This window comes from Lipotes vexillifer, unplaced genomic scaffold (genome assembly GCF_000442215.2).
Source record: "Lipotes vexillifer unplaced genomic scaffold, Lipotes_vexillifer_v1.1 scaffold19, whole genome shotgun sequence".
NCBI lineage: Eukaryota > Metazoa > Chordata > Mammalia > Artiodactyla > Lipotidae > Lipotes > Lipotes vexillifer.
The window spans coordinates 877832-904635 of record NW_006793856.1 but is presented as its reverse complement, the minus strand read 5'-3'; the positions used below and the strand labels follow the sequence as shown (position 1 = coordinate 904635).

Here is a 26804-nt window from a genome sequence, read left to right as displayed (position 1 = left end):
ACAGCTGTATCATAAACCTTGGGACAAGTGCTAGGAATAAAGAGATGTTTTCCTGTCTTAAGGGGTTTGATCTTATTCTGTTACCATATTCAGACAATTTTGGTTGCTCATAATGTAATGCTTAGAATAGAAATAAAAGGAATAAAATTCTGTAGGTACATATAAAAACATTTATTACCCACTATTGAAGTCAGCTGGAAAACTGATTTTTCTATTTTATTATTAATTTTAGGTATGTTTGTGTTCCAATAAAGCATACTTTATCATATCTACAATTACACAGATATAGATATATAGATATAGATCACTGTACCTTATATTTCTTTCAGCAGATCTGTTGGTTTCTGTATATGCACTTGGTTTAGGTGGACATATCTGCCTATATTTTTCAAGTTAAAGATAATGTCTGTTAGGTAAGAAAACACTTCTCTGTTAGATTTAAATTTATGAGAAAACATTTACATTCAAAGAGATGAAAGTGTGTTTGAACAATAGCATTACTGGAGATAAAAATCTTCTAAATATGTTCATTTTATTTTAGTTTCCAGTCATCAGTAAAGAATTTTTACACTTATCTCTATTAGATAATGATACAATATTTTAAAATAATAAGAATCAGGGCTTCCCTGGTGGCTCAGTGGTTAAGAGTCCGCCTGCCAATGCAGGGGACATGGATTCCAGCCCTGGTCCGGGAAGATCCCACATGCCGCGGAGCAGCTGAGCACGTGCGCCACAGCTACTGAAGCCCGCGTCCTGGAGCCCGTGAACCCGTGAGCCACAACTGCTGAGCCCACATGCCACAACTGTTGAGGCCCGCGTGCCTAGAGCCCATGCTCTGCAACGGGAGAGGCCACCTCAGTGAGAAGCCTGTGCACTGCAACGAAGACCCAACACAGCCAAAAATAAATAAATAAATTAAATAAATAAAAATAATCAGAAGAAGAATCATTTTTTGTTAGGTATCAGAGAGATTTTTTTCTCAAAGACTTATCCCATTTGAATACTATCAAGAAATGTGTTTGCTCAGATAAGATGGTAAACACTTTCATATTTCCAGTACACCCACCACATTGAGAAAGACCACACTGAGTTGTTAGAATTAAATTTTACAGTACTAGGTTCTGTTACAATTTGTGATATAAGACTTTTCTCTGCTGTTTTTCTAAGTATCTGATTGGCCTACTTATACATTCTTGCTTGTTCTCAAGAAATTATATTCAACTATTTTTTTGTACTCCTGAGGACATGTGTTAATTACATAGGAAACACTTCCCTTTCATATTCTTTCATTAAAGTCATCTTGCTGTGATTAAAGTAATCAGGGTTTTAACATGCAAGTTGTCCTCATTTTATATTTAAGATCATTTGTGGAAGAAATAAATTAGAGTAGTAAAAATGGATTAGACCAGTTCCCATGGAATCTAGCTTCTTTTGAATCTGTACAAGGTCACTGCTCTAGAGTCCCGAGTTTTAGTTTAGAATTTAGGTGGTACTCACACCAACTTTTTTTAGCCCCCTAAAAAATCTTATTCAAATTAAGATTTAATTGTTCAGTACTATCAAAGTAAAAGGAAAAATAATGTAAGATAGAAAGCCTGAGAAGTTATTTTTAAGAGTATAATTATAACCGTTGCACAAATTAAAAACTATAAATCTGGCCTACATTTTAATTAATTCAATGAAGAAGTATTCTCTTAACATTAAAAAAAGTATCCTCTCCTCCCAAGAACAAAATTTCAAAGGTACTGTGAAATTTCACTGAATAGAAATTCAGACCTGGGTTTTTAACTGTTAGGTTGAACGCCTAAAGCTACATAGCCCTGCCACCCAATCAGCATTTTCTGGCTGAAGTTACTCTCTTAATAAAGAATAGTTCTCAAATTGTCTTACATGTTGTCAAAAGAATCACCATCAAAAAGTAAAAGGCCATTAAGCAAATCTAATGTATTCAGTCTTCATTGAGATACCAGTTTTTAAATCTCTCAATAATAATGGAAATGTGCCATGTAGGTCTTGAAAAACAGTTCGATACGATATGATTAAACTGTTTAACAGGAACACATGGGAAGATGTTCAGATCTCTGAATTTGCTTTTAAGTATTAATTATAGAGCACTGGAGATTCAAAGTAGAAAAGCAAGTCTGTCTTTTTTTCTTGGTTCGGAGATAAGTTAATTAGAACATTTTTTCAAAATTTATGATAGTTTTGAAATAAATTACAAGTGTCTCAATTAAAATAAGACTAAAGAACTACCCACTTCCTGGACATGACTACTGTTTAGTTTCTATATTGAAAGTGTACTTCCATAAGACAAGTAATGGCCATAAGTATCCAACGACAAACATAAATACACATTTGTGTGGGCAAATAGAATTAGAAAATCTTTCCAAGTGCTTCTTCAGTGAATATGCACACAAAACATATCCATGCTTTACACAAAACAAGTCACAATTAATTTGCTTTCATTTCCCTTGAACTGCATTTTGCAAGAAATTCTGGAGTGCTAGGTCTTACCTGTTATCCCGCCTCAGCTGGTTAGGAGATGAAACAGGAGAACTGGGCTTTGGAGGTATTGGAGGGTGAACAGTTGGTTCCCTTTAGAACAGAAACAGCAGTTCATTTCACCATGGAAACACAGTAAATTTTAGCATCTATTCACCAAATGCATTTATTGTCTATATGGAAATAGCTCGTGCATCTTACAACCCCCGTGCATGAGCTACCTGAAAGGCCAGGATCTTTGGAGCTCTAAACTTTAAATAAGTCAAATTACAGGTATTTTAAAAGTTAATTTAATCAGATTTTTGGAAACCCTGTCCTCCCCAACTATAGTTTGAAACATAATGTGTTCTTTAAACAGCTTAATATTTTACTAGACTGTCTCACTCAAGTTGTGACATTTTGGGTCAGCAGTGCATAGCATAGTAAATGGTTCTTGGGCATTAACATATAAGCTTCTTTAGGAATTATGCCAACTATCAAGCTGCTACGGAAACAGCAAAGAAAGGTTTTTAATTCCACAGACCTCAAGGTGAAGTTGATTTGAAGCTCTTAACTAAATCTGACTTAAATATTGTCAGCACAGGCCAGTTTGATGCTGGCAAAGCTTACATACACTGTCAGCCTAAACTTTCCAACAAAGTGCCAAGGCAGCCTCTGAGCTGGCATGATTTGATCACCCAGGAACTAGAGCAGGCAATTATGGGCATATATGGGATGGAGTCAGAACTTTACCTAGGGCATGTCACTCCCCCACCCTGAAACTCCCACCTCAGTGGTTCCCCATTATCCTCAAGATAAATTCTGTAAAAGCATCCCTGTGATCTAGACTCTCTGTACCCCTCTGGCTTCTGCAGCACCTTAGGGAGCAGGTAGGCTCTGGGGCCAGGCTGCCTGAATTGCCAGCTGTGTGACAATGGCCTAAACTGATTCCATTTCTTCATTTGTAATAACTCTTCCAATAGGATTGTTGGGGTGTTGTCAGGACTGAATGAAATCATGATTTTATTTAACACATTTATTGGTAGCTTTCTATGAACACGGCACTCTACAAAATGGATAATTCCCCTGTTCTCAAAAGGCTTTCAAAACACAAATAAATATATGACAGATGAAGAAAAGTACTAAGAAGAAAATAAAACAGAGTAAGAGAATATAGAGTGATGGTGTGGGAACACCTGTCTGTGAGGTGAAATTTGAGCCAAGACCTGAAGGAAGTGATAAAATGAGCCATGAGGATATCGGAGGAAGAGCATATAAATATGGGCGTCATCAGGTTTGAGATGGCATCTAACCCTTGAAACTGGATGAGATCACCAAGGAAGTCAGTGCAGGTAGAGACGAAAAGAGGGCCAAGCATTGACCCCTTACCCTTGCAATGTCCAGACGTCAAGAATATGAGAAGGAAACAGTAAAAGAGTCTGAAAAGAAGTAGCCAAGGAGAAAAGAAGAGAAATATGAGGGTAAGTCATGAGGGAAGTCAAGTGAGACAAGTGTTTCAAGAAGCATTTGATCTGTCAAGTTGCATTTGGCCATGCCAAATGCTACGGACCGAGCAAATAAAACAAGAGTGGGGAGTTACCATGGTGCTGGCAATATGGTGGTCATTGTTAACCCTGATAAGAGCAGTTTTGATGGAGCAGTGGTGAAAAAACCTTCTAGGAGTGGATTTAAGGCAAAATGGGAGGCAGAGGCTTTGATGTAGATACTCCTTTTGAGGCATTCTGCAGTGAAAAGGGAAGAGAAAAGTGGGAAGCTACCTGAAGGTTGATAGGTCAAGGAAGGTTACTAGAGTATGTAGATATGTTGATGGGAATGATCCAGTTAAGACAGTAAATTTGATGGTGCAGGAGAGTGAGCAGAAAATTGCTAGACTTGGGAAACCAGGAGACCTAGGGCACAAGGCGGGGAGGTTGGTCTTGGATGGAAGCACAGAGAGCTCACTCATTTGATCCTCACTTCAATCCCAGAGATAAGTATTCTGTTTCTTCCTATTTTACAGATGAAAAGACTGAGGCACAGATAGTGAAAATAAGTAACCCATGATGATACAGCTGGTAAGGGGCAGAGTGAGAAATCCAAACCAGGAAGTCTGGCTCCATAAGCCTTCCCCCAGCGGTGCTGCCTTTCAAGGACTCTTTGGGCAACACCAATGGCTTAGTTGAGGTTAAGGCTCATGGAATTAAAATAAGGCTAGTAGCCATTGTTTTCTTTTGCCATGTTCAGCTGCTTTAGGAGCATGAACGGACTAAACAGAGAGTTGGATTTAACGAAGTTTCTAATTCAGCCAAGAAAGTGGAACAAAGAATGATGACAAGGGAAGGGGTATGCGAGGAAGTGATTACAGCGAGGGACTGTGGGATCTGAGACGGACATGGAGGGAACTGAGGATATGAGGGGAGAGGAGCTGTGAAAAGATGGTAGAATCAATGGATTGATGGTTGTGGTGGGGCTGGAGAACTGGAATCAGAGGACTAGAGGGACTGAGCTGGATAGAGTAGATAAAAAGTGAGTAGACAGAAAATGGAAGCCAGAAAGGGAAAGCTTTGAAATTGAAGTTTTGTAGTGTGTGTGGTTACTTGCAAGGGCAAGATCTACGGGGTCTGGGGTAGGACAATGGCCAAGATCATTGGAGAGAAGATCAAGAAAGTGAAAGGCCAGGATGGGGAAGGATCCACTACATAGATTTGGAAATCAGCAGGCATTATGACAGGAGGGGTGTTTGTGGGAGACAATGAACCCAGTGCCAAAGTCTCCAGAGAGTGAGGGTGAGTGGCTCAGAGACCTTCGGATGACTCCAGTGAGGAAGAGAAGCTCATGATGGCGTGACTTCAAAGAGGATGAGGAGTTTTAGGGAGGAGGGAGTTAAACTTGATAGGAACTAGCAATATGGAGCAAACAGGATTCCGCCTCTTCCTCCAGACCCTGTGATACATGGGATTAGAAGAAAAGCAGCCCTCACTGAGAGACGAGCCTGAAGAGGAGCGAGTTTTGGTGCTACTGAATGATGCATCCAGGAAGGTTCAGTGGACAGGTTTGAGGGGTTGGGATGCTGTTAGGTTGGGTCATGTTCAGCGATGCACAGAGCTCTGTGGGGATGGTCCAGGTGACAAGAAATGATCTGATTGGAGTTCCCATGGGGATCCATGGCCACAGGGATGGGGGACATGAAGGAATTAGTCCTGAAGCTTTCTGGCAGTGTGGTGGTGAGTTCCTGGGTGATGGGCAGTGGAGAAGCGGACACAGAGCCTGGTGGGTCTTCTGGTTCTTGTGTTGATGGTGCCTTTGAAGCCAGCAGGAGGGCATGCAAAGCATTAGAGCACCTCCTGGCTCAGTTTAAGTGCTGTGGCTGTTGTGCTCGTCCCATACAAACCCAGCGCTGTAGCTGGGCCAAACCACTTGCACTTCCTAAACCCATCACACTACAACAGCACATTCTCTCTTCTCTCGGGCATACCTCCTTCTCCCTTTCACCTGGATACTCGTCTTACCCTTAAGACTCTATCTTGGCGATTACTGTCTGTAGTGGTACCCAATGCTGTGGTGGATACATTTCTACGTCTTCCCATAGCACATCTTCTTCACAACTCATACCATGCTGTTTTGAATTACCCAGAATTTTTTTGTTTCCACCCTGGCTGGACTGAAAGCCCTAAAAGGATAGTTGTATCCCAAGTACTAGGATTATATATGATGTTGGTGCCCAAGAAAGATGTGTTGAAAGGTGGAGGGATTGGCTGAAATTCTATTTGGTAAGGAGGAAAATGGGTACTGAAGAGTGGCCTAAAACTTTTAAAATCTGTTCAAGTTTAGCTGTCCCACAGAAGTCCATTGTTGATTCCACTACCTAATACCTAGTAGGTGCTGGGTGCTCAGATGAGTTATTGAGTAACATGATATGCCTGGAAAAAAATAATTTACAGGAAAATAGTTGCCCCATTCTAACCTAATGCTAGATTTTACAATTAGATATTATTTTATTTATATTAATTACCATCATCTTCCCTTCTCAAAACATATCCCTGCATCGGGAATAATGTAATGTCACTCAAGTGTTTCATGTATCTGTGTCGATTAGCTGATTATATGCTTCTCTTCCAGGGATAGAGGAAAGGGTAAGAAGGTGGTCAGTCCCATCTATTAATGACAAGGCACTGGATATCTGAAAACAGGCAGGAGAGCAGTAACAAGAAGGAAGGGAGGATTACAAAAAAGGAGACAAGGGATGCTGCCCAACTTTGCTTATGCCAGAATCACATTGATAAAAAGCTAAATTTCTCCCATGTAAAGTGGCTAAGCCCTCAAAGAGGTGGGTAAATATTGACTGGGTGTGTCTGAGAGTCAAAGATGAGTAGAGAAGGTCTGGGTGCACAGGAAAGAGATGGCTTTGGGAAAGAAAAGGTAGGCACGCAGTTGTGAAGGCCAGGAAAAGCAGAGGAGTGTATTTATTTCTGAGGGTGATGCATTTACACGCCTGTTGGCCTGGGCCAGGGCAAGTCCACACTGAGGGCAATCCACCTCAAAGGAGCTTTCATTTGCATCTCTGCAGTGACAGCCACAGATGATAGAACCCCAGCCCTGGGGACAATGAGAGGAGTCATTCATGCCGTGCCAGGAGCTTGAGGCCATGCCAAGCAGGGGCAATAGAATGTGAGAGCGAGGCAGGAAGCTGTGGCCCGGAATGTTTTGAAGAGACAAAAATGAGAGACATTCATGTGGAATGATCCTGTTTGAACACCACTTTGAGACACACTGTTTAAGCTTGGATGAGTCGACCCTGGTTCTCCCCTCTGTCTTTCCCTCAACCCCATAAGACATTTGCAGGGTCAATGACACCACACTAGTGGCTATAATTGTAAAGAATAACTTTCAGGAATCAAAAGGCAGCTTTTCCCAGCAACATGTGAAAACTTGCAGATTATAGCCCAAAGGCCAGAGCTAATAGAAATAACACTGTCAACTTGTTTATATTTCCTCATTTTAATACGCTGCTTCAAAGATCACTTTTTTGCATTATGGCTTTTTTGGAAAACATGCTTGGCTCTGTTACTTCTGTTCCAGATTGACTTTGAGAATAACATTTCTATTACTCAGCACAGGTCAAGGTTGAAAGAATAATTGACTCTAAGAGTTGATGGTGAGTTTTCTTTTCACTTTCCATCATGCTTAGCTTTTGTGTCCCACAAATAGAATTTTTATTCCAACAATGGCAAAGGAGAGGGAAATTATATTTTTTGAGGAACATGCCAACTTGGCCAAGTTCTCACATACTTTATTTTATTCAATGCACACATCTATCCTGTGGAGTGTATATGTTTTTTTTTCCACTGAGTCTAAAAAAAGGTGAGTAATTTGCCCCGGATCACACTGCTAGTGACTCAGCCAAGGTTTTAACCTAGCCTTTCTCATGTCAAATCCCATGCTTTTTCCTCTATCACACTGTATCAAACCAATACTCTTCCAGGTATGACCAGTGAAAATCTAAGAATAATAGGTTGTCCTGCATTATTTCAACTGCCCTAGTTATAGTGTTAGGACACATAACAACGTAGGAGGCAAAGTTGGGCATTCAAAGACTAGAAAAGGTGTGGTGTGGTCCATGGTCTCAAAGAGCTTACAGAATGCAAGGCATTCTAAAGATTCAAAAGAATCTTTAGATTCTTCGCTCAAAAGAATGATTGCTGTAACAATGTCTTACTTTCAGTGGCCAAGGACCATTTCAATGAGCCACACCACAACAGTGGAGCATGCACTGGACTAAAATTCCAGAGACCTAGGTTTTAGACTAGTTTTGCCACTAACTTTGATTTGATCCTGGAAAGAACACTGATCCTCTCTGAAGAATCTGCTTCTTCATTTCCAAAACAATGAGACTGGTCCAGATATGTGGCTGGTAAACCACTGCATGACCATGGGAAGGCAGAGTGATTGCAAGGAATCCTCAGTTCCACAGAGCCCTGAGGACTTGCTATGGATTAAGTACCTTGAACATTCATAAACTGCACTTTCTAAATGTGTGTAGATTCAGTTGTGGTTAATAAAATGTAAATTAGTATAATTTAGGTTGGATCTATAAGAGCTCAAATAAACTTTAGCTGCCAATAGACACAGAGGGACAGAAATTTTCAAGTATTGCAGAATTCATAGCAGCACATTCTGAATTAGCTTTCTCCTCATTCTATTCAAACAAGGCTTTTCAAAAATAATAAACCTTGACTCAGGTTAATGTTCTAATTACTTTGAATGTCTATAATGTGTATTCTAGGGATTCAGAGAAGATTTTTAAATCACCATAATTTGACATTTTACTGAGAGTATTAGACTCCTAATTTTTACACGACAGATTCTAGTTAATACAAGAAGGTTTTTGTTTAGATAGGTTTTGTTGAGATAGAAATAAATATATAGTATGATTTAATTTAATATAGTATGATTTAATTTAGGGTGACAGCAAACTTTGTAGAAGGTCTGGTACCAATAGAGTTAAAATGTTGCAGCATAATTAGAAAAGCCACATTTTACCATTTATAGCAACAGACAGAAAAATATAATTGTAGCGCAAGGTTGCCATGGCAACCCACTTCTCAATCAGGATTTTTTTTCCTCCTTCAAATCTACCAATCAGTTAAGTGGAAGTGAAAACCACTGAAAGAGAAGAGGTTGAAACAAATATGGATGGGAAATTATGAAAGTATGTAGCAAGCATTTAACAATATGATAATTTCCTATGTGTGTTTCCACTATTTTAATTTTATCACATATTATATAGTTTCTTTTCTGTCTTTGGACATGACTACAGAGAAAAACACATTGGTTTTTTGGTGGTGGTGATGGCTTCACTGTTGCTCCTGAATGATTAGAATGGGTAACATCATAAACATTCATATTGTCTGTTAAACAACTACCTAAACTGGGTTTCAGTGAGTTTCTTAAATGGGCTTCATATGCCATTTAAGAACTGCATCTCTAAGTCACCTAAATACAGAATCAGAAGCACTTGAATTTACCGTGAACAGAATACTGATATTGAAAGGTGGGTTCTGAAATCAGAAGCAACTTTAATATCAACTTCCTAGAAATGCTGTGTCTATATTTTATTGTGATTTTACTGAGCATCGCTTATGAATGGCACCTATCATCCACGCCATTGGCTCAAGCCCTAGCAAATGTTATCACTCTTTTGAAAGACTCAAAGATGAGAAAAAGTTTAAGAACTTGAAAAATTAAGACACACACTAGTGCTTGCTGACAAACTCTTTTGTGTCAGGCTTTCTGATAAATCTTAAAATGAAAAAAGTGGGAAAGGAAAAACTTTCACTGGCTCCGACCTTCTAAATTTCTGTACTGATGACATGTATATTTTCTTTTATACATATTTCAGAATCTTTAGTACACAGAGCTCAAATTACATAAAAGCAAAGCATTAACTCTTAAAATAGAAGCAATCTTCTGAAAAGGTACCTAAGCTTATCACAAATTACAAATATCTACCCATAATGTCTTACACAAAAAGGCATTTTTCTACATGGCATTGAATTTGTAATTACTAGATTTACTGCTATCACTAAACATAACTGATCATGGATAAGTGCCGAGAATGCCTCTTAGACAGGAATCCCATAGTTCTACACACACGAATAGACGCAAGCATGTGTGAGCTCGCATGCGCACACACGCTCAGAGCCCGTGCTCTCTGGCCTTAGAACCTCTGCCCCTCCTCTCCTTTCTGCTTGGAGTGGCTCCATCCCCACCTCGCCTCTGCACCTGGCTTACTCATTTCATTCTTTAAGGTTTACCTCAGGCATGTCCTCTTTTGACCCCACTGTACCCAAACACATCCTCTATTGCCTCCCTCTCCATGCTCCATATTCTGTGGCTATGTCAACCTCAGTGTTTATCACCCCCCAGGACCCGCTCTCAGTCAGGGCCTGCCTTCATGGGTGGCACTCCTCTCTCAAAATGACTCCCTGACAGACTCTGAGTTTCTTGAAATAGGGACTGGATCTTACTCATTTTTGTATTCCTGGCCTCTAGCAAAGTCCTTTGCTAGCACATAGTCAGAGCTCAACAAATATTTTGGAAAGAGAGAGAAAGAGGAATGTTTAAACAGTCATCATATCTTAAACACAGAGAATAAAGCCTAATGACAAAGAGACAATAACGGGTCAAGGGAAACTCCTTATCTTGCAAATACTAAGAGGTATTGGGCTTCCCTGGTGGTGCAGTGGTTAAGAATCCGCCTGCCAATGCAGGGGACACGGGTTTGAGCCCTGGTTCGGGAAGATCCCACATGCCATGGAACAACTAAGCCCGTGCAACACAACTACTGGAGGCCATGCACCTAGAGCCCATGCTCTGCAACAAGAGTAGCCACTGCAATGAGAAGCCGGCACACCGCAACGAAGAGTAGCCCCCGCTCACCTCAACGAAGAGTAGCCCCCGCTCACGGCTACTAGAGAAAGCACGTGCGCAGCAACGAAGACCCAACACAGCCAAAAATAAATAAATAGATTTAAAAAAAAGAACCTATTAAGATGTATTAAAATTAATCAATATGTACTTATTGATAAATTACTATGGGTAAATTTATTGATGAGTCAAAGGGTTATAAGATGATGCCATCTAGTTGATGAGTATGCCCCCAAAAAGTAATGTTTCAAGGTAATGCACAATTAATTGCCAAGTGAGGGTTGCAGACAATAAACTAACATTCTGAGTTCAAAGGATTAAAAACCACCTTTTGGCCTGAGAAAGCTGTGTGGAGGAATTAAGATTCAGACCAGACTCTGAAGGATGGGCTGGTTTTGGATGGTAGAATGCGCCCACCTCCTCTACCTTCACTCTGCCTACCTCTCATCACACCTCACCTTAACCACGTAATTGCACTAGTTATTTTCCGGTTTCTCCTCTACCATTGGACGTGTAGAAACATCATGCTTCAACTTTCATTTTCTTCTCATTTAGTATTTTCTCCATAGGTAACCTCTCTTTGAATATACTACATTTAAAATCTTTGGAATCATTCCCAAATCTGGATCTCAGGCACCAACCTCTCACCTAAACACCTCTCCCGTTTTTCACTGCTTGGAAATTAACCTCCACAAATACATCCTTTCAGTATCCCAGACCACTTGCTCAAACCAATGCACATTCAGCTTCTTACGACCAATTGCGTACTCCCAATTCTGCTCCCATTTCTTCCTACCTCAGTTGGTGGCATCATTATGCTTAAAAATCACCCTGGGCTTGAAAACCTGGCATTGTGTAACTCCTCTGCTTCCCCCAAATCCCACACCTTTTTCAGAACCTTTCCCCTGAATCCTCTGTTAGAAGCTCTCCCTACTACATCAGAGCTCCCAGAAAATGTTGATGCTTTTCTCAGGATCACATAGCTGATCTTGTGTTATGGTTACCTGTGCATCCATGTTATCAACTTTTGGAGCTATAAGATCCTCCAAGCTGCTGCTGCCCTTCAGAGTTCTCTGACTCAGGAACTGCCTACCATGCTGCTGAGCGTTGACACCTAGACATGTAGGCTCCCTCTGTGATCCTTCTCTCTCTTAGGAGTTCCCTTGCCCTCCTCCCCTTTTGGGTTATGGCCCCTGTGCTGTTATCTTTGGAAGGTTTCATGCTGGGAATGACTCCCTCTCCATGCAAACCTGTCAAAGCACTTAGTTTGCTACTGCCCACCCCCAAAGTGGTCATATCTTTTTCTTTGATCAGCACCGTGAAGTTCCTGGAATTCACTACAATGACTATAGAATAAGGGGAGCAAGGGAGACAGTTTTGGTGTTTTAAGTGTGGGTGATTGAATGTTTATTTTGTTTTGACACAAGAAAATAATTTTATTTTAAAAGGTAGCATATAATACCTCCCAAAGAGTGGATATGTCATTGTGTATGGTTGTGAGGATGAGATTCTCTGAGGATAGCCTGGGACAGCAAAAGACAACTAAACTACCAGGCATAAGTAATTAATAAGAATTTAGGGGGTGGGGGTTAGAGGGGAGAGAAGAAGAAAGGAAGGTGAAAAAGAGAAAAGAGATGGAAGAAAGAAGAAGCGGGGCTGCTGAGCAAAACAGCAACAGGGTCAGGCGTGTAGAGAAACGTCAACCAATGAGAAATGGTCAATTACAGGAGTGGCCAAAGAACTTACAAACAGGAATTTCTAAAACTACATTTTACATCGTTTGGTCTGGGCTTTTACAATGTATTGCTACTCCCATCATCCCATATCTTTATTTAAACGTTAATGCAAATAGTATTTGGACAAATCAAGGAAAAGAAGCTGCCATCCTCAATGTCTGAGTTGATGTGGAGAAGAGAGAACAGAACAGAGAACAGTCAGAAGTGCCACTTTGAAGAGAGATCAGATCAAAACATGGCCCCAAGAACATAGTGCCCTGGATGGGGGAGAAGACAGCATACCGGGCAGAGGAAACCTTATATTCTAAGGGTCTGTAGAAGGTGGGAGTATAGCACATTTAACACAGATTAAGTGACTGGAACAGAGGGCAAGGGGGAATGACGTGGGATGGAAGGGAAGTAAGGACAGTCAGTTAATGTTAAGGATTTGGGTCTTTATTCTAAGAACAATGAAGAGTCATATTTTTATTTAGGAGGGTGATATGTTTCAATTATCCTTCTAAAAATATCAGTCTGGCAACTGTGTAGGCAAGAGATTAGGGGAGTGGATCTCAGGGTGAATAAAGGGAGAATATTTTGGTAGCTATTGTTGTAGTTCAAGGGAGATATGATGATATAAATGGAGAGAGGTATGTAGATTCAAGAGGCATTTGAGAGGTAAATTGACAGGATTTGCTGATGGATTGGATATTGGTGGTTAAGGGAAGAAAGGTATAAAAAAGACTTCACGATTTCAAGGATATCAATTGACTGGAGGATAGTGTTATTGAGATAGAGGACAAGGTTAGTGAGGAGAATTATGAATTTCATTTTGAACCTGTTGAGTCTGCAATACTTTTGGGATATTTAAGTGAAGGTGCCAAGTAGGCAGTTGACTCAGCAAAGGTAACTCGGAGACAAGGTGTGGAGTGGATATAAACAAAGGAGTCAGGAGCATACAAGTGGCCGCTGAAGCCATGGGCATGGATGACCTGTCAAAAGGCAGAGCATTGAACAAGAAGAGAAGAGGGATATTAAGTCTTTAGGAACATCAACACTTAAGGGCTTGGTAGAGGACGGTGAGGTAGCAAAGGCAGCTGAGGTAAAATGGCTAGAGAAATGTAGGCACACCTCAGAGATATTGTGGGTTCAATTCCAGATCACTTCAATAAAGTGAATATCGCAATAAAGCAAGTCACAACTAGTTTTTTTTTTTTTTTACAACTAGTTTTTTGATTTCCCAACACATGTCAAAGGTATGTTTACACTACACTGTAGTCTATTAAGTGCGCAATAGCATTATGTCTAAAAAAATGATGTACACACCTTAATTAAAAATACTGTATTGCTAAAAAATGCTAGCCATCATCTGAACCTTCAGCAGGTCACAACCTTTTTGTAACAGCAACATCAAAGATCATTGATCATGGATCACCATAATAAATACAATAATAACAAAAAAGTTTGAAATATTGTGAGAATTATCAAAAAGTGACACAGAGACATGAAGTGAGCAAATGCTTTTGGAAAAACGGCACTAATGCACAGGGTCCCCACAAAACTTCAATTTGTAAAAAACACAGTATCTGCAAAGCACCATAAAGCAAAGTGAAATTAAACAAGGTATGCCTGTAAACAACAAAAACAAACAACAACAAAAAACCCAAGAATGTGTTGGGGTTGGTAGGAGGAGGATGGTTTCAAAAGACAACGAGAGACAAGATTTTTAAAGGCATGAATAGCCAGTGGCACCTTTTGAAAGGTCAGTTAGTCATAGGGACGGATATGTCAACAAGAATGTATCAGCAAGGTCACTGGTGACCTTGAGGAGAGTTGTTTCCATGAACTAATGGTAGGAACCAGAAAATGAAGGTGGCCAGTGTCATCAACTCTTCTGAGAAATTTGGCTGTGATGGAGAGACAAGGTGCCAGCTAAACAGATTTATAAGATTAGGCTATTAATTTTTAGAGGCTGTTTTTTAAGATGAAAGGGATTTGAACATGGAAGAGAGGGGGGAAACAGTGAAGCAGGGGTTTGATCATATAGGTAGGAGAGACAGATCAATGTAATGAGGAACAAAAATTATAACGCTAAAGATTGATTCAGTTCTGATTAAAATGAAAAGAAATGACAGGTTCTGATGGCATTTGAAAAGAAGATTTCAGAGGAAATAATCTTGTTGACACAGGTTGGTCATTCAAAACACTATATTGATGGTTTCCCTTCTCAATAAGAAAAGGAAGAGACGATCAGAGAACATTTACATCCAATGACCAAGGAGCATGAAATCAGCTAGAAAAAGTTTTATTTACGCTCAGAACTTTACCTGCTATGTCTTACTCTCATGAATTATAGCTTCTCTCTTTAATCTTGTTTTACCAAAAAGGGAGCAAGAGGCTTTCAAAGGTATTTGACTTTTAACTCCAAAATTTTGTTTGATCTCCCAGATCTTAACCCTCTTATTGCAAGACTAATGTATTTCATACATAAAATGATACTTGTTTTAAGAAATTGCTTTTTTTGGGGGGTGGGTATAGATTGGGAGATTGGGATTGACATATATACACTAATACGTATAAAATAGATAACTAATTTTAAAAATCCAATTTAAAAATGTGAAAAAAATCTTAACCACAATTATTTTCATTTTTATAAATCTCTCTATCTTTTGTCCCAAGCTTCCATATTTTTATATTACTGTATTTGTGATATGCATTTAATTTTAATTCTGTTTTTTCTTTTTAAAATTATAACATAATTTTCCAAGTTTTTATGTAGTTTGTATAATATAACTTCATAACACTTATTTTGACCTTCTTATAATTCAATTATGTTTGCTGCCCAACCTTTCTAGTAGTGAATTTTATAAGTTTACTACCAACTCAATGAAGTAAAAATTCATTTTATTTGTTGCTCAATCATTAAAAAAACTGCTTTTTTTTCTTTAGCTATAACATATGGTTATTTTAGAAAATTAAACATGCTCATTTAAGCTCTAGTTGAACTCACCAACCTTATGTTAATTATATAGAGAGAATTACACGTAGATATAGTTCTAGATGTAGATGTAGAAATACATATAGACATAAACACAGACTTACAGAGTCATAGGTATAGATATACATATAAATATAGATAACAGTGTGATATCATGGGTTCTTCTGTTGATAAAACAGCTTAAGACCCTTTGGGTACAGCTTATATCATGCCTGTAATAGATTTTAATCCAAACACAACTAAGTTTGGTTCTTCCACACTATGTAAGTCAAGAAAGGAACAACTGAGGGATGGATGGGATGGTCCATGGTATCAAAGATCATGGAGAGGTCAAGGGGGAACAAAGTTTGGGAAAATGACCCATTCCTGTAATGATTGGGAATGAGTGTGTAGGAGAAAATGAAATCTCTGGGAAAGATTAGGTGATGGAAAAAATGAAGGTTCACAAAACGAAAAACAGAAAAGAGAGTGAGAGTGTTAGTATTAAGGGGAAATTCTTTTGCATAAGATAGGAGGGGAGAGGAAGGGAGAAGTAGACCAGTGAATAACCAAAGGTTGAAGGGAAATAAGCTTAGCATTGAGCTATTAGTGGGTATTAAAAATCATAGTCCTTCATTATTATCTGTTTTTGACCTATTTTCATCTTCTTTTTGTTCTTCTGGGGACAAAGATCTCTTTTTGAAGACTGTGCTTCCTTTCATCATTTAATAATTGCTTCTATTTTTCAGCTTTTACTAAAAAGGCTATTTCTCAGCCCTGAGAATGCACTGACATTAAAGGTGAGAAACAGAAATTGTACTTTGAGCTCTTCCAAAGAAAAGCACTTTAGAAATCAAAGGCATTGCTATAGTGTTATTATTCTCTCGTTCCCCTGAAAGCTTGGCATGACATTAGCTCTGATCCTTGAAGAGACGTCTTTCAGTCTAGCCATTATATTAATAATCTGTGACTCTGAGAAAGGAATGGATATCTAAATTCACCAACCTTATCCAATAATCTTCCCTCTCCCTTAGTTCCAGTGCTAGGGATCTGATCCAAGAATCAGAAATAGGAGCATTGTAACTTATTTTATCTTCCATGTAAATCACATCCAGCTATGAATAAATCGGAAGGGCATATAGCCAAGCACTATCAGTTCTGTGCAAACAGAGATCCACAGCTGAATGGGCATTGAACACATGAGATGTTAGCTCATGAATAATCCTTTTGTATCTTTACAAAGTTATATAAACAGTTGCTTATTATGATGATGATTTACATTAATAATGGAATAATAAATAGAAGATAAAAATAAGTTATTTTGGAAATAAGTGATAAATATTTCTTGGAAATAAGTGATAAATATTTCTAAGTGTCAGTTACTGTCTATCAAGAAAAAACTGGATGGATCTTAAAGTATTATCTTACAATAGTAACTAGCAAAACCTGTAGTTAATATTTTCCCGTTTAGGTAGCTCCATGAAAGGTATCACTCATGGAGAAATAGCTAAACACAGCCTGAGGAGAAAGGAGGTTTTAAACTAGAAATATAATCCATGTTTGGCAATTCATATAATTGTAAATCACCCATAGATGAACAGGTTTTAAAAGAAAATATTTTAATAGGTGAATGTAATTCCAAGTTGTGATTGTTCAACATGTTCAATAATTTTATATATATGTTATACACATATAATAAATACATATGTACACACACATACATGCAGATGCAGCCAGAAGTATGAACAAGACAACTTGAGCTCTTTGTGTCTATTAGCCAACTAAAATTTATTTATATCCTTACAGATTCAACTTAAATTATAAGACATTTATTTCCAAATATTCCTATTATTTGGAATATTACTTTTCCAAATATTCCTATTATTTGGAAATAAAAGAGACATTAAAAGCCTGTGCAACAGATGAAAACTTTTGGAAATAAAACAATCTCGTATGAAACAAGCACACTGTTTCATAACTCTTTTCCAATTGTTGAACTGGGACAATAAAGCCCATTTAAGCATGGAAATATTTGGTGAAGATACTCTAGGGGTTGATGACATAAAAACAATTTTGGATACCCTAAAGCAAAACCAGCCTGGAGACCTATTTTCCTTCGAGTGTTTAGTGATGACATAGATTATGGGAGTCCTACACTTGTGTCTACTTCTTTGAAGGCTCAGATGCAGGCTCCGTGTTTTGTTCACTGATATCTCCCAAGATCCTAGAACAATATCTGGCATGCAGTAATCACTTATTAAATATTTATTAAGTTAAATGGTTGTTGACATTCGCAGCATGGAAATTGTAGAACAAGGTGTCCTCCTCACGCTCTGTAATTTTACCTGTAACTTTGCTCTCAACAACAACAAAAAAGGAAAAAAAAGGAAAACAAAACAAAAACAAACAAACAAAAATCCCCCACTCATCTGTCACTTAAAGTTTACGAAGAACTTGCCATACCTATTCCCATCCAGACATCTGGGCTCGTCATAGCCAAAAATCGCTGTGCACCAGGAGCCCACACTGGAGTGCCACCACCTAGTGTTTGTTCTCTCCTCTGCTACCCTTATGGATAGAACTATGTCCTCTCCAAATTCATGTGTTGGAGTTCTAACCCTGAGTGCCTCAGAATGTGACCTAGTTTGGAAATAGTGTCATTGCAGTTAAGTTAGGATGAGATCATACCAGAGGTGGTTGGGCCCCATATCCGATATGACTGGTGTCATTGTAAGAAAGGGAAATTTGGACACAGACACGCACACAGGGAGAACACCACATAAAGATAAAGGCAGAGATTGGGATGGTGCTTACACAAACTAGGCAACGCCAAAGATTGCTAGGAAAACACCCGAAGCCAGGAGAAAGGGTGGAACAGATCCCCTCTCACAGCCCTCAGAAGGAACCCTGCTGACACCTTGATCTTGGACTTCTAGCCTCCAGAACTGTAAGACAATAAATTTCTTTTAAGCTACCCACTTTATGGTACTTTGTTACAGCAACCCTTAGCAAACTAAAAATACAGGCACTTACTCCTCTAAGCTTGTCAGATTTCCTACCAGGGCCACGTGTATCCTGACCACACTTTCACTGGGCACTGTCTTATTCAGTGCTCAGAGTTCACAAAATTGCCCCCAGTTTATTCCAAAGCATCCACAATTATACGTTGTCAATATCTAACAGATTCTTCCATCACATGACATCTCAATTACCTCTGACACCTTTCCCTTACCTTCTGCTCGCTCCTGTGCTTGGGGCGGCCTTATAACCTGGAGGTGGCGGTGGAAACCAGGACTGTCTGTTAAGAAATGACATCAGTTATAAACATGGTGCTTGAAAGGCTTGACCCCACCCACATGTCCACTAGGAAAAGCTGAAAATAAATTGACAGTTAAAAAGGCAAGATGACTTTCCTACAAGGTCTTTGAAATAAAACAAAAACTATTTACTTCCTGCCATAGGAAGTAACTGTCTATATTCCAGGCTATTTGGAAAATAGTAAACCCCTTTTCCCATTTCCAAGTAAACCCCTTTTCCCATTTCCTTTGGCACTAAATAATGTAGACATTTCTTTAAAAAGAAATCTGGGGGAGGGGCTTCAAGATGGAGGAAGAGTAAGACACGGAGATCATCTTCCTCCCCACAGATACATCAGAAATACATCTACACGTGGAACAACTCCTACAGAACACCTACTGAACGCTGGCAGAACACCTCAGACCTCCCAAAAGGCAAGAAATCCCCCACGTACCTGGGTAGGGCAAAAGAAAAAAGAAAAAACAGAGACAAAAGAATAGGGACGGGACCTGCACCAGTGGGAGGGAGCTGTGAAGGAGGAAAGGTTTCCACACACCAGGAGCCCCTTCACTGGCAGAGACTGCGTGAGGCGGAGCGGGGAGCTTCGGAGCCGCGGAGGAGAGCGCAGCAACAGGGCTGCGGAGGGCAAAGCGGAGAGATTCCCGCACGGAGGATCGGTGCTGACCGGCGCTCACCAGCCCGAGAGGCTTGTCTGCTCACCCGCCGGGGCGGGCGGGGGCTGGGAGCTGAGGCTCGGGCCTTGGAGGTCGCATCCCAGGAAGAGGACTGGGGTTGGCGGTGTGAACACAGCCTGAAGGAGGCTAGTGCGCCACGGCTAGCTGGGAGGGAGTCCGGGAAAAAGTCTGGAGCTGCTGAAGAGACAAGAGACTTTTCTTGCCTCTTTGTTTCCTGGTGCGCGAGGAGAGGGGATTAAGAGCTCCGCTTAAAGTTGCTCCAGAGACGGGCGCGAGCCATGGCTATCAGCGCGGACACCAGCGACGGGCATGAGACGCTAAGGCTGCTGCTGCCGCCACCAAGAAGCCTGTGTGCGATCACAGGTCACTCTCCACACCTCCCCTCCTGGGAGCCTGTGCAGCCCGCCACTGCCAGCATCCCGTGATCCAGGGACAACTTCCCCAGGAGAACACACGGTGCACCTCAGGCTGGTGCAATGTCACACTGGCCTCTGCCACGCAGGCTCTCCCATATTCAGTACCTCTCCCTCCCCCCTGGCCTGAGTGAGCCAGGGCCCCCAATCAGATGCTACCTTAACCCCATCCTCTCTGAGTAGGGAGCAGGCACCCTCAGGAGACCTACACACAGGGGTGGGCCGAAATCCAAAGCTCAACCCCAGGAGCTGTGCAAACAAAGAAGAGAAAGGGAGATCCCTCCCAAAAGCCTCAGGAGCAGCAGATTAAAGCTCCACAATCAACTTGATGTACCCTGCAACCGTGGAATACATGAATAGACAACGAATCATCCCAAATGGAAGAGGTCGACTTTGGGAGCAACGATATATACATATTTTTTCCTTATTTCTCTTTTTCCATGTGGATGACAGGGTCTTGGTGCTCTGACTGGGCATCAGGTCTGTGCCTCTGAGGTGGGAGAGCCAAGTTCACACACCCCCCCCTAGCTCCATGTAATATAAAAAAGCGAAAATCTCCCAGAAATCTCCATCTCAACACCAAGACCCAGCTCCACTCAATGACCAACAAGCTCCAGTGCTGGACACCCATTGCCAAACAACTAGGAAGACAGGAACATAACCCCATCCATTAGCACACAGGCTGTCTCAAATCATAATAAGGTCACAGACACCCCAAAACACAACACCAGATGTGGACCTGCCCACCAGAAAGACAAGATCCAGCCTCATCCACCAGAAACAGGCACTCAGTCCCCTCCACCAGGAAGCCTACACAACCCACTGAACCAGGCTTAGCCACTGGAGACAGACACCAAAAACAACGGGAACTACAAACCTGCAGCCTGCAAAAAGGAGACCCCAAACACAGTAAGTTAAGCAAAATGAGAAGACAGAGAAACACACAGCAGATGAAGGAGCAAGATAAAAACCCACCAGACCTAACAAATGAAGAGGAAATAGGCAGTCTACCTGAAAAACAATTCAGAATAATGATAGTAAAGATGATCCAAAATCTTGGAAATAGAATGGAGAAAATACAAGGAACGTTTAACAAGGACCTACAAGAACTAAACAGCAAACGAACAGTGATGAACAACACAATAAATGAAATTAAAAATTCTCTGGAAGGAATCAATAGCAGAATAACTGAGGCAGAAGAACGGATAAGTGACCTGGAAGATAAAATAGTGGAAATAACTACTGCAAAGCAGAATAAAGAAAAAAGTATGAAAAGAACTGAGGAAAGTCTCAGAGACATGTGGGACAACGTTAAATGCACCAACATTCGAATTACAGGGGTCCCAGAAGAAGAAGAGAAAAAGAAAGGGACTGAGAAAATATTTAAAGATATTATAATTGAAAACTTACTTAATATGAGAAAGGAAAGAGTTAATCAAGTCCAGGAAGCACAGAGAATCCCATACAGGATAAATCCAAGGAGAAACATGCCAACACACATATTAATCAAATTATCAAAAATTAAATACAAAGAAAAAATATTAAAAGCAGCAAGGGAAAAACAACAAATACCATACAAGAGAATCCCCATAAGGTTAACAGCTGATCTTTCAGCAGAAAATCTGCAAGCCAGAAGGGTGTGGCAGGACATATTTAAAGTGATGAAAGGGAAAAACCAAGATTACTCTACACAGCAAGGATCTCATTCAGATTCGACGGAGAAATTAAAACCTTTACAGACAAGCAAAAGCTAAGAGAATTCAGCACCACCAAATCAGCTTTACAACAAAAGCTAAAGGAACTTCTCTAGGCAGGAAACACAAGAGAAGGAAAATTTTTACCTACAATAAAACCCCAAAACAATTAAGAAAATGTTTATAGGAACATACACATTGATAATTACCTTAAATGTAAATGGTTTAAATGCTCCAACCAAAAGACATAGACTGGCTGAATGGATACAAAAACAAGACCCATATATATGCTGTCTACAAGAGACCCACTTCAAACTTAGGGACACATACAGACTGAAAGTGATGGGATGGAAAAAGATATTCCATGCAAATGGAAATCAAAAGAAAGCTGGAGAAGCAGTTCTCATAGCACACAAAATAGACTTTAAAATAAAGACTATTACAAGAGACAAAGAAGAACACTACATAATGATCAAGGGAACAATCCAAGAAGAAGATATAAAAATTTTAAATATTTATGCACCCAACATAGGAGCACCTCAATACATAAGGCAAATGCTAACAGCCATAAAAGGAGAAATCGACAGTAACACAATCATAGTAGGGGACTTAACACCCCACTTTCACCAATGGACAGATCATCCAAAATGAAAATAAATAAGGAACCACAAGCTTTAAATGATACATTAAACAAGATGGACTTAATTGACATTTTTAGGACATTCCATCCAAAAACAACAGAATACAATTTCTTCTCAAGCGCTCATGGAACATTCTCCAGGATAGATCATATCTTGGGTCACAAATCAAGCCTTGGTAAATTTAAGAAAATTGAAATCGTATCAATTATCTTTTCCAACCACAATGCTATGAGACTAGATATCAATTACAGGAACAAATTTGTAAAAAATACAAATACATGGAGGGTAAACAATACACTACTAAATAACCAAGAGATCACTGAAGAAATCAAAGAGGATAACAAAAAATACCTAGAAACAAATGACAATGTAAACACAGTGACCCAAAACTTATAGGATGCAGCAAAAGCAGTTGTTAGAAGGAAGTTTATAGCAAAACAATCCTACCTTAAGAAACAAGAACCATCTCAAATAAACAACCTAACCGTACACTTAAAGTAATTAGAGAAAGAAGAACAATAAAACACCAAAGTTAGCAGAAGGAAAGAAATCATAAAGATCAGATCAGAAATAAATGAAAAAGAAATGAAGGAAACAGTAGCAAAGATCAATAAAACTAAAAGCTGATTCTTTGAGAAGATAAACAAAATTGATAACCTATTAGCCAGACTCATCAGGAAAAAAAGGGAGAAGACTCAAATCAACAGAATTAGATATGAAAATGGAGAAGTAACAACTGACACTGCAGAAATACAAAGGATCATGAGACATTACTACGAGCAACTATATGCCAATAAAATGGACAACCTGGAAGAAATGGACAAATTCTTAGAAAAGCACAGCCTTCTGAGACTGAACCAGGAAGAAATAGAATATATAAACAGACCAGTCACAGCACTGAAATTGAAACTGTGATTAAAAATCTTCCAACAAACAAAAGCCCAGGACCAGATGGCTTCATAGGCGAATTCTATCAAACATTTAGAGAAGAGCTAACACCTATCCTTCTCAAACTCTTCCAAAATAAAGCACAGGGAGGGACACTCCCAAACTCATTCTATGAGGTCACCATCAACCTGATACCAAAACAACACAAAGGTGTCACAAAGAAAGAAAACTACAGGTCAATATCACTGAGGAACATAGGTGCAAATATCCTCAAAAAAATACTCGCAAACAGAATGCAACAGCACATTAAAAGGATCATATGCCATGATCAGGTGGGGTTTATCCCAGGAATGCAAGGATTTTTCAATACATGCAAATCAATCAGTGTGATACACCATATTAATAAACTGAAGAATAAAAACCATATGATCATCCCAATAGAGGCAGAAAAAGCTTTTGACAAAATTCAACACCCATTTATGATAAAAACCCTCCAGAAAGTAGGCATGGAGGGAACTTACTTCAACATAATAAAGGCCATATATGACAAACTCACAGCCAATATCTCCTCAATGGTGAAAAACTGAGACCATTTCCACTAAGATCAGGAACAAGACAAGGTTGCCCACTCTCATGACTATTATTCAACATATTTTTGGAAGTTTTAGCCACAGCAATCAGAGAAGAAAAGGAAATAAAAGGAATCCAAATCAGAAAAGAAGTAAAGCAGTCACTGTTTGCAGATGACATGATACTATACATAGAGAATCCTAAAGATGCTACCAGAAAACTACTAGAGCTAATCAATGACTTTGGTAAAGTAGCAGGATACAAAGTTAATGCACAGAAATCTCTTTCATTCCTATATACTAATGATGAAAAATCTGAAAGAGCAATTAAGGAAACACTCCCATTCACCATTGCAACAAAAAGAATAAAATACCTAGGAATAAACCTACCTAAGGAGACAAAAGACCTGTATGCAGAAAACTATAAGACACTGATGAAAAAAATTAAAGATGATACAGGGCCTCCCTGGTGGCACAGTGGTTGGGAGTCCGCCTGCCGATGCAGGGGACACGGGTTTGTGCCCCAGTCCAGGAGGATCCCACATGCCGCGGAGCGTCTGGGCCCGTGGGCTGTGGCCGCTGGGCCTGCGCATCCGGAGCCTGTGCTTTGTGGCAGGGGAGGCCACAACAGTGCATACTGCAAAAAAAAAAAAAGATTATACAAACAGATGAAGAGATATACTATGTTCCTGGACTGGAAGAATGAACATTGTGAAAATGACTATACTACCCAAAGCAATCTACAGATTCAATGCAATCCCTATCAAACTACCAGTGGCATTTTTCAGACCTAGAACAAACCTAGAACAAAATATTTCACAATTTGTATGGAAACACAAAAGACTGTGGATATTAAAAGCAACCTTGAGAAAGAAAAACAGAGCTGGAGGACTCAGGCTCCCTGATTTCAGACTATACTACAATGCTACAGTAATCAAGACAGTATGGTACCGGCACAAAAACAGAAATGTAAATCAATGGAACAGGATAGAAACCCCAGAGATAAACCCATGCACCTATGGTCACCTAATTTTTGGTAAAGGAGGCAAGAATATACAATGGAGAAAAGACAGCATCTTCATTAAGTGGTGCTGGGAAAACTGGACAGCTACATGTAAAAGAATGAAATTAGAACACTCCCTAACACCATACACAAAAATAAACTCAAAATGGATTAAAGACCTAAATGTAAGCCCAGACACTATCAAACTCTTAGAGGAAAACGTAGGCAGAACACTTTATGACATAAATCACAGCAAGATCCTTTTTGACCCACCTCCTAGAGAAATGGAAATTAAAACAAAAATAAACCAATGGGACCTAATGAAACTTCAAAGCTTTCACACAGCAAAGGAAACCATAAACAAGACCAAAAGACAACCCTCAGAATGGGAGAAATTATTTGCAAATGAAGCAACTAACAAAGGATTAATCTCCAAAATTTCCAACCAGCTCATGCAACTCAACATCAAAAAAACAAACAATCCAATCCAAAAATGGGCAGAAGACCTAAATAGACATTTCTCCAAAGAGGACATACAGATTGCCAACAAACATGCGAAAGAATGCTCCACATCATTAATCATTATAGAAATTCAAATCAAAACTACAATGAGATATCATCTCACACCAGTCAGAATGGCCATGATCAAAAAATGTACAAACAATACATGCTGGAGAAGGTGTGGAGAAAAGGGAACCCTCTTGCACTGTTGGTGTGAATGTAAATTGATACAGCCACTGTGAGAGCAGTATGGAGGTTCCTTAAAAAACTAAAAATAGAACTATCATATGACCCAGCAATCCCACTACTGGGCATATACCCTAAGAAAACCATAATTCAAAAAGAGTCATGTGCCACAATGTTCATTGCAGCTCTATTTACAATAGCAAGGACATGGAAGCAACCTAAGTGTCCGTCGACAGATGAATGGATAAAGAAGATGTGGCACATATATACAATGGAATATTATGCAGCCATACAAAGAAACGAAATTGTGTTATTTGTAGTGAGGTGGATGGACCTAGAGTCAGTCATACAGAGTGAAGTAAGTCAGAAAGAGAAAAACATATACCGTATGCTAACACATATATATGGAATCAAAAAAAAAATGGTCATGAAGAACCTATGGGCAGGACAGAAATAATGACGCAGACCTACTAGAGAATGGACTTGAGGACATGGGGAGGGGGAAGGGTAAGCTGGGACAATGTGAGAGAGTGGCATGGACATGTATACACTATCCAGTGTAAATCCAATAGCTAGTGAGAAGCAGCCACATAGCACAGGGAGATCAGCCTGGTGCCTTGTCACCACCTACAGGGGTGGGATAGGTATGGTGGGAGGGAGGGAGACACAAGAGGGAATAGATATGGGAACATACGTGTATGTATAGCTGATTCACTTTGTTATAAAGCATAAACAAACACACCGTTGTAAAGAAATTATACTCCAATAAAGATGTTAAAAAAAAAGTCTGAAGGAAATCTGGAAAATAATAACTTTTGTTGAATCTAGATGTTAAGCTCATGGTTGCTTATCATCAAAACACCTCTCTGTCTTTATTTTTCTGCATTTCTGAAACATTTCATAATAAAAATAACAACAATCTTGTGCTCTACTCAAAATACGGTTTTAAAGAAAAACTGTATGATAGGAAACTCTGATAAGCAAGAATATTGAAAATATAAATGAACACCACAGCAATGCTAACCTCAATTTTATATAGATGCATATATATTTATGTGTGTGTGTGTGTGTATACACACACACACACACACACACACACACACACACACACACATATATATCCAATTAGAAAGGTGTCTTCACATTACCAGGACATAATTTTAATTGGTAGAGATAGCTAAGGACTGTCAAAAAGACTAAGTTAAGGATCAAAAATGAAGCTGTTCAGAGGAGAGTAATATAGCCTAGAGAAGGAAAGTAAGGGATAAGGACAGGAGACTCCTTTAAATTCTTTTTTTTTTTTTTTTTTTTTTTTTT

General features: G+C 39.5%; 1 protein-coding gene across 1 annotated transcript in view; it reads right to left on the bottom strand.

Annotated features, from left to right (window-relative positions):
- SCEL (sciellin) overlaps positions 1-26804 on the bottom strand; it is a 144419-nt gene that overhangs the window by 93214 nt on the left and 24401 nt on the right. The window contains exons 8-10 of the mRNA XM_007466808.1: positions 18833-18898; positions 2515-2595; positions 314-379 (exon numbers count right to left, since the gene is read on the bottom strand). Coding sequence (XP_007466870.1) covers positions 314-379; positions 2515-2595; positions 18833-18898 — 213 coding nt within the window. The remainder of the gene's footprint in view (positions 1-313; positions 380-2514; positions 2596-18832; positions 18899-26804) is intronic.